The 9180-nt window shown below is 49.2% G+C and overlaps 1 protein-coding gene across 1 annotated transcript; it reads left to right on the forward strand.

Annotated features, from left to right (window-relative positions):
- Positions 1 to 1546: 1546 nt before the first annotated feature.
- Positions 1547 to 4468, forward strand: GPR61 (G protein-coupled receptor 61). Its single transcript, XM_014588194.1, has 2 exons — positions 1547 to 3358; positions 4035 to 4468. The coding sequence occupies exon 1, from the start codon at positions 1741 to 1743 to the stop codon at positions 3094 to 3096; it is 1356 nt and encodes a 451-aa protein (XP_014443680.1). The 5' UTR covers positions 1547 to 1740; the 3' UTR covers positions 3097 to 3358; positions 4035 to 4468.
- Positions 4469 to 9180: the final 4712 nt, after the last annotated feature.

Consider the following 9180-nt stretch of genomic DNA (forward strand, 5'->3'; position numbering starts at 1 on the left):
ACCTGGTTTAATTTGCTGTCTGATCAGTAGATTGAGAGACGCTGGCCTACAGACTTCTTCCTCTCCCAGTTTCTCCCAGTTTTCTTCTCTGCTTTATGCTCACCCACTCCCACTATCACAGTCCTCTACCCACTCGCACCCTACCTAGCCTCTTCCCAGGGGTCTACCCTCAACCCCTTCTGAGACTGTAATAGTCTACGACCAAGGGGACTTTGGGCCAGGGAATCTGAGGCTCAGCTCCAATGACCAGAGATCTGGGGAGCAGGGGAGTGGGAGGTCAGGGGCAGTTTCTATCCCAGCAGGGGCACAGTGGCCTTGAGAAGCTAATGAGTGGGTGGAGAAAGGCACCTTTAAAGTGACTTATGCCCTTCAGGCTTTGGGAGCAATGGAGGCTGAAGAGCTGGCCTCCCAGGTGGGACATTTCATTTTCACTACTGTTTCTCAACACTCTCAAAGTGGCGACTCTTTGTCTTGGGAGTGGCAATGTCAGGAAAGACTGGCGCACAGTTCCTGTTGTGTGCCAGTCACTGTGGGGGACACTATCACACAGCATGGCCCAGTGGACAAGGGTATAGACCCTGGGCCAGACGGCCTGGCTAGGTACCTAGACTTTGCCACTTGCTGGTTATGTGACCTTGGGTAAGTTAGTGAACCTCTCTGTGCCTCGATTTTATCCTTGCAAAATGGGGCTAAAAGGGTATCTCAAGCCAGCCAGTGGCATAGTGGTTAAGGTGGCTGGATCCCACATGGCCAACAGAGTGGTTTGAGTCCCAGACCTGGAGGCTTAAAAACACGCCGAATATGTGTGCATGCGTGCCCAAAATCCTGGGAGAAGGGACAGTGGAGGAGAAGGGATTGTGGCATGGCCATTTCCTGTGGGGAGTGCTTTTGCATTCTCTCTCTGGGGATCGCATGTGTTCCACAGCAAAATTTTTCAAAGATAGAGAGAAAACATCTCTCGCACAGAGTTGCGGGAGGAATAAAATGAGTTAATATATGTAGAGTACTCAGACAGGGCTTGGTATGTGGAAATCACCATATGCTATTACTGCTTCTTATTAACTATTGTTATTCATAAATTACACATGATTCTCCAAACACTTGTGAAGCAGGTATTATTCCCTTCATTTCACAGATGCCTCTATGAGGAAGCTGAAGTCCAGAAGAATCGCAGAGTTAGTAATGCCTGGGACTGGAAGCTGAACCTTGAGCTCCTTCTACTCCCCAGCAGCTCCTGTCAGTCTGAGACCAAGTTAGGAAATTTACATAAGCAACTCCTAACCAGGGGTACTACCCCAGAGCTCAGCAGGATCCTGGGAAAGGGAGACAGAATTTAGAATCTCTGGATAATAGTTTTTGGAAAGGGAAGAAGGGTATGAAAAACAGAGGAAAAGAAGTGGAAAAAGAAGAGCTGGCAGCCACGCGGAAGGTGAAGTGAGAGTTGAGTGGGAGAGGCTCCCACCTCTCTCATCTGCTTCTTCAGTCACCCTGACCTTGGAGCCACCTTCTTCCAGGAAGGGGATACAAACTCCTGAGCTCTCAGCTGCCTGGCCTGGCACTCTGCATCCAGACAAGCCCAGCCTCAAAGGCTGGTGATAAGAGCCTGCGGGAGAGGCTCCAGCAGGAAGCACCCTCAGGAAATTGGGAAGCCTGGGCCTGGGCTCCCAACCCAGGGTTGCTGGACTAGGATGGGGGATGGGCCCGTGACAGGAGGTGTCCTGGGTGTCCTCTTTCGGCCCCATGGAGTCCTCATCTATCCCTCAGTCATCAGGGAACTCTTCCACTTTGGGGAGGGTCCCTCAGACCCCAGACCCTTCTACTGCCAGTGGGGTCCCGGAGGTGGGGCTGCGGGACATAGCTTCGGAGTCCGTGGCTCTCTTCTTCATGCTCCTGCTGGACTTGACTGCTGTGGCTGGCAACGCCGCTGTGATGGCCGTAATCGCCAAGACGCCCGCCCTCCGCAAATTCGTCTTCGTCTTCCACCTTTGCCTGGTGGACCTGCTGGCCGCCCTGACCCTCATGCCGCTAGCCATGCTCTCCAGCTCCGCCCTCTTTGACCACGCCCTCTTCGGGGAGGTGGCCTGCCGCCTCTACTTGTTCCTGAGCGTATGCTTTGTCAGCCTGGCCATCCTCTCCGTGTCGGCCATCAATGTGGAGCGCTACTATTACGTGGTCCACCCCATGCGCTACGAGGTGCGCATGACGCTGGGGCTGGTGGCCTCTGTACTGGTGGGCGTGTGGGTGAAGGCCTTGGCCATGGCTTCTGTGCCAGTGTTGGGAAGGGTCTCCTGGGAGGAAGGAGCTCCCAGCGTCCCTCCTGGCTGTTCACTCCAATGGAGCCATAGTGCCTACTGCCAGCTTTTCGTGGTGGTCTTTGCTGTCCTTTACTTCTTGTTGCCCCTGCTCCTCATCCTTGTGGTCTACTGTAGCATGTTTCGAGTGGCTCGTGTGGCTGCCATGCAGCACGGACCACTGCCTACGTGGATGGAGACACCCCGGCAACGCTCTGAGTCTCTCAGCAGCCGCTCCACGATGGTCACCAGCTCAGGAGCCCCCCAGACAACCCCCCACCGGACGTTTGGGGGTGGGAAGGCGGCCGTGGTCCTCCTGGCTGTGGGGGGACAGTTCCTGCTCTGTTGGTTGCCCTATTTCTCTTTCCACCTCTACGTTGCCCTGAGTGCTCAGCCCATTTCCACCGGACAGGTGGAGAACGTGGTGACCTGGATCGGCTACTTTTGCTTCACTTCTAACCCTTTCTTCTATGGATGTCTCAACCGGCAGATTCGGGGGGAGCTCAGCAAGCAGTTTGTCTGCTTCTTCAAGCCAGCTCCAGAGGAGGAGCTGAGGCTGCCTAGTCGGGAGGGCTCCATTGAAGAGAACTTCCTGCAGTTCCTTCAGGGAACTGGCTGTCCTGCCGAGTCCTGGGTTTCCAGGCCCCTTCCCAGCCCCAAGCAGGAGCCACCTGCTGTTGACTTTCGAATTCCAGGCCAGATAGCCGAGGAGACCTCTGAGTTTCTGGAGCAGCAACTCACCAGCGACATTATCATGTCGGACAGCTACCTCCGTCCTGCCCCCTCACCCCGGCTGGAGTCATGACCAGCTGCTGGACACGTGGAGGGAGAGGGGGCTGGGGGCCAGTTATGACTACAAGGACCACCTCATGGGATCACCTTTCCCAGCTGGCTGGAGCTGGGGCTGGGGTCTCCGCTCACAGCTTTTGCTGAGTGTTTCCTGGGTCAGGGACAGAGCCAACAGGATGGACATTGGGCAAAAGCCTTGGACTTGGCTGTGATCCTTGACTACTGGGGGAGGGAACCTGGGTATGGTGAGACGGTGATGAGAGGAAAGGGTCACAAAGGTGAGGTGAAGTCTCTCAACCAGTGAACTTTCCATGTTCCAAAAAAGCAGGGAAATCCTTTAAGGGCAGGACACAGGGCAGCGGGCCAGGTTTGGAGTTATTTTGGGGGACATTTAGGACATTTTATTTTTTGGTGTAATTGTCCAGGACAATAATTGCACCCAAGCAAGATAAGAACATAGGTTATGTCTTCTCATTTCCTTGCTAAGCTTAAGAAGTAAATTACATCCAAGTATTTCCATTTGAGTTAATAGATCTCTTTCAGCTTATTGAGTTTTTTTTTTTTTTTCAGAGAGGACCAGCAGGGTGTATGGGTGTATTCCTTTCCTGAGTTTGTCCAGATGCGAGGGGAAATAGCAATTAGGTACATGGAGTAGAAGGCATGAAAGCTGACTGCAGCTCTCTCCCACTCTTCAGGAAAAACCCTTCTGTTCTGTTTTTCTGTCTCTCTCCGGCACATACAAGTGCAAGCGAGGGGCTTGACTGCTTGATCTAAACAGATACAAGGCAGGATGCATGCTCCTGCCCCCACCCCGTCTTTTAGGGTGAACCATAATAGAATGATGGGGGGGTTGGATGGCTGAGGGTAGGGAGTTAGCATTTGAGTTGCTAAGGTGGCTGGATACAGAGGTCAGAATCACCTTGATGAATAACAATGTTCATCTTTTCTTTCCAGGACTGGCCTCCCTGATCTCTCTCCTCATGGAAGTGACTCACCTCCAGCCCCCTGGACAATCGGGTACAAGAGACCAAGGTTGGGCATGGGAAGGGTGAGGTTTCCATGGTCCAGTAAATGCTTCCTTACTCCCATTCATCGCTCTCAAAATTAGCTTCAGTGACAAAGACTAAAACCTCTCTCCTATCTGCAGCCCTGGGTGGGAGAGAAGGCACAGGAGTCAGGCTCAGCCCTTCACTGACTGGGATCGTAGGAAATGTGTTGGTTAGCACTGGTGGTGGTATTTTCAATGGGGAGGGACTAACTGCAAACTGGACAGGCACCTATCTGGGACCACCTGTCTATCCTTCTTCCCTCGAAATCGACTTAGCTAACACTAATGGGGCAAGGTAGGGCCAGAGGGCGTGTGGTCTATGTTTAAACAAAGAGCATCAAAGGGGAAAATGGGTTGGTGGGAATGGGATAGTTTCCCCTTTGAACAGCCAATAAATATTTTTTATGATAAAAAGTTATACTGATATCAACATTTGACTTTTTCAGTTCACTTCAGCGCATAAAAACTAAATACCATTCCCTGGGACCCACAAAGAGGATGTGCAGTCACTTCCTTTAAGGAGTTCACTTTGATCAAATAGTTTGTATTTTTACAGAGCATGTAGAGCTGATAAAGCACTCTAGGATGTGTTTGAAAAATATAGTAAACAATATATCTGTGGTTCTGAGAGTTCAATCATTGCAGCAAGATAGCTACATAGAGGCTTCCTGCAGATTGCAGAGAGTGTGGGGGTTATAAATGAAATTCTCCAGTGAAGAAAACAATTTTTAAAAAGATTTATTTTAGGCTTTTGCAATAGGGCATGTATGCTTTCTGGAGAGAGACAAAGAGAGGCAGAGAGAGGGAAAGTGAGAAGTCACCCCTCCTGGGGGGAGGGAGGAGGGTGGAACGGCCACACTGCAATCCCTTCTCTTCCATTCTCCTCCTAGGATTTTGGGTACCCAACATGTTTTTCAAGCCACCAGGTCTGGGACTCGAACCGCAGCCGGCTATGAGGGAGACCAGAGCTTTAAACACCATGCCATTTGCAGGCCCAAGAAAATAACTTATTAAATAAAACCACACTAACACAGCTTTCCCTCTTTTGATCTAGGAAAACTCCAGGTGTCTGTTTTCCTACTACTAGACTATTCTGACTAGTGCTTATCACATTGTGGAATCCCTCAGAAAGATTGTATATGTGGTGAGGAGAGTTCTCTGTGCTTGAAAAATATGTTCACCTCTTTCTTTTCTTTTTTTTAAAAAGAGGTTTTTGCTAAAGGGTGCATACGCTCGCCAGACAGACAGAGAGAGACAGAGAGACAGAAAGCGAGAAATCACCCCCCAGGGGATGGCCACACCACAATCCCTTCTCCTCTCGGGATCTTGGGCACGCACACACATGTGCCTGGTGTGAGTTTAAGCCACCAGGTCCAGGACTCGAACCACAGTCAACTACGTGGGAGTCCAGCGACATAGCCATTACACTAACTGCTGGTCCCTCTTTTCCCTTTTAAGATAAGTTCATACGGAGTTGTCCATTCCTAGGTATGGAAAAACTCTTTCAACCACTGATCAGTCAGTAGGCACCAAGCATTGCCAGCAGGTGGCAGTGTGAGCCCAGTGGAAAGGAGAAAAATTTGTGTATGTGGGGGAAGTAGGGAGAGGAAGGGCATTAAAGATGGCCTGGCAGCCATTTTGTTAATTTATTTTGCCATTCCTTTGACTGCTTTCCAACCTTTCCTTCACATATATCAAAAGAGAAAGTTTTAAGTACAAAGTTCTGTCTCATTCAGGCTGAAATTTCCTGGCACTGTGATCTCACTGGTGTTTATTATAGAGCTTGGCATACATGGGTTCATTTGCCATTAATTTTTCCCAGTAGGAGTGGATCATGAAGGAAATAAATCTCTCTTCTATTATGCAGAGAATTTTCCCAACAATTTCTGCTATGACCACCTTCCAAGAGTTTTCTAATCACCAGGATGCCTTGGTAAAATTCAATATATAATCCTTAGCACTGAAAGCTGTTCCCGAACAAAACCTCACCTCTCTAAGAATCCATGGAAGAATCAAAAGGTTAAGGCAACAATCCTGTCAGCTACTTTTTCCTGCAGCCTGGAGAGGTTGGGGTGACTCCCAATCCTAGATGCAAATCTTAAGACTTTGTATCATCAGGGGTCCTCAGGCAATAGCCCATAAAGGCATAGTAGAAAAGGGGTGAAATTGGAGTCAGACCTACTACCCATTGTGTGAACTTGGGAAAGCTGCTTAATTTTTGAGTCTATTTCCTCATCTGTTAAGAATGGAAATCACTCTTACCTACCTCACAGGGTTGTTGTGAGGATTAAGAGATGAGAACTGGACACACCTAGCCATACCTGGCAAGTAGGTACTCAATAAATATTGGTTTCTTTTCCCTTTCCTATTGGCCTTTTGCCCCAGAAGGGTTTTTTTTTTTTTTTTTTTTTTTAGATTCCCATACCTAGACATCATTGAACAAATTAATTAGAGAAATGTGTGTTCTAAATTTATTAGAAAACAGTCCTTGAGCAGCCTTGTTCACTATCCCAGGGCTGTGTTACTGTCTAACACTATTACATGAACAAAGATCGGCTGGACCAGTTCATAGAAGTACAGATAATTTTGCAGCTAAGAAAGCTCTCTGCTGCAAACTGCACAGTCTTTTCAGACCTAATCTTCAGTGAATGGAGTGCAACATTGTCGTAGAAAGTCAGTGTGACCAATTCTGTCCTCTGACTTTCATGCTGTTCCTGAAGGATTAGGATGATGCTTGGTTTATTCTCTGCATTATGTGAATTGCTTTGCAATGCCTGAGAGCTGGCTCATGCCCTGCATTTTGAAAAAAAAAAAAATCCTCATTTTTATTTTCCTCGGGATCTTGGGCACGCACGCACATACTCCCGGCGTGAGTTTTAAGCCACCGGGTCCGGGATGCAAACCGCGGTTGACTATGTGGGAATCCAGCAACAAAGCCATTATGCTAACTGCTGGTCCCCAGCACTACCTTTTAAAAAAAGATTTATTTATTTTTATTTATTATTACTATTAGTTTTTTTTTTTTAATTTTTGGAGAGGTTTTTGCTATAGGGCACGTGCTCTCACCAAACAGACAGAGAGACAGAGAGACAGAAAGCGAGAAATCACCCCCAGGGGGATGGCCTCGTCGCAATCCCTTCTTCTCCATTCTCCTCTTGGGATCTTGGGCATGCACGCACACACGCCCGGCGTGAGTTTTAAGCCACCAGGTCCAGGACACAAACCGCGGTCGACCATGTGGGAGTCCAGCGACATAGCCATTATGCTAACTACTGGTTCCATTACTATTATTTTTTAAAATCAGTAATTTGTTACAGGGCACATGTGCACACCAGAGAGAAAGTGAGAAAGCAAGGCATCAGATCTGGACTCAAACTAGTCAGCCATGTGGGAGTCCAGCACCTTAACCACCATGCCACCTGCTAGCCCCAAAGCAGTACCTTTTATTCTAACAATCTTTTGGGGATGGGTGGAAGACTAAAACTTTGAAGAAGTGGCATATGAGAATTATGGTGGTTGAAGCTGTTTAAGGTGGCTTTAATTCTCTAATTTAGCCCTTAAAATGAACCAATAATCACTATATAGACCTTTGTGTTGGGACCTTTATAGTCTATGGTTTAGATTCTATTAAGAGAAAGAAACTTTTAATCACAGGGAAAGATTTTAGAGTCTGCCAAAGGCTTCTCCTCGCTAGAATGTGTGGTTAGAATACATACTGAGATGTTTGGCAGTGAAGGTAATTTAGGGCCAAAAGTCCACAGGAGGAGACCAGCAGGTGGTGAGGTGGTTAAGATGCTGAACACTCCCACATGGCTGACCATGGTTCAAGTTCTGGACCAGGTGGCTTGCTTCCTTACTTTTCCTCTTTCTCTCTCTGTGTCTCTCTCTGGTTAACTAAAGATTAATAAGTGAATAAATAAAATAAAATGAAAATTTATAAAGCCCACGGGAATGCAGAGGAGATTGCAGTATCCCTGGGGGGAAGGAGGTGTTATTATAGCGTTTCCCTCTCTCTGTCCAGCACATTCAACTTATGCAAAAAACTTTAGAAAAAGATCATTTAGGGCCATGTTCATGGTAGTCCCCAGGGTTATCAGTGAAGGAAGGTATCAGTCTGGGGCTTTCAGTGGGGATTTGAGGTGATGCGAAAGCCGCGGCAAATTTTGCCACAACTTCCCTTTTTGTGTGGTACCACAACAGGAAATTTTAGGAGATTCACAGGATGAATGATTTGCTTCAGGGTGTGGGTCTGAGTCTGGGTTATCTTGGTTCATATCCTAAGCCCCTAACGTAGGACCAACTGGCTTGTATTGGACAGAAGGGCGGCATGCAAATTTCACGGAGGGCCAACACGCCTACCTTTGACGTTACCAAGTATCTGCTAGCCTTTTCTGGGCAGATCTGAATCCCACAGAAATTCGCATGGAACAGCACAAAAGCCAACACTTTTTAGAAACAGAAGGCAGGAGGCTCTGTCACAGGCACTTTCCTGTTACAGATCTCAGATGGGAGGCGTGGCCGGGGCCTGGCTGGGCAGTTGATTCCCATCCCATAGAGCTGACCAGACAATCTAGGTGGGCAGAGGTCCCAGGTCTCCACAGCCTGCGATCAGAGGGGCTCTCTAGCCAGCGAGAAGTCCACAACAGAAATCTCCGTGCAGGCTGTGGACTCACTTGGGAATCGCACCCACCGCGGCCCGCTGTGCGATCTCGGGAGGGCACCAGGCGGGGCAGGCTCGGCTCGCCCACGTTTATCTATTATAAATCAGGGAGCTGAGAAGATAGAAGAGAACTAAGGCCGGGCAGCGCGCAGCGAGCCTGACAGATGCCGCAGCCCCGCGGACCGGTCCACCCGCGCACAGCAGCGCAGCGCCTCCGCGACTTCCGCTTTCGGTCTCACGTACTCTCCCGGAGCGAGAGTGGTTCGAGCGGTAACGGCTGCGGGGCGTCGCCGGAAGTGTCGTAGACGCCGGATATCCGGTCCCGCGGGGCACTGGGGAGCTGACGGAGAGGGCCGCCGCCCAGCTGGAGAAGCGCTCTCGGCCAGCCCAGC

This window comes from Tupaia chinensis, unplaced genomic scaffold, assembly GCF_000334495.1.
Source record: "Tupaia chinensis unplaced genomic scaffold, TupChi_1.0 Scaffold000270_1, whole genome shotgun sequence".
NCBI lineage: Eukaryota > Metazoa > Chordata > Mammalia > Scandentia > Tupaiidae > Tupaia > Tupaia belangeri.

Bases quoted from the DNA above. Each gene is read 5' to 3' on its own strand.
- GPR61 (XM_014588194.1), top strand. From the start codon at position 1,741: ATGGAGTCCTCATCTATCCCTCAGTCATCAGGGAACTCTTCCACTTTG.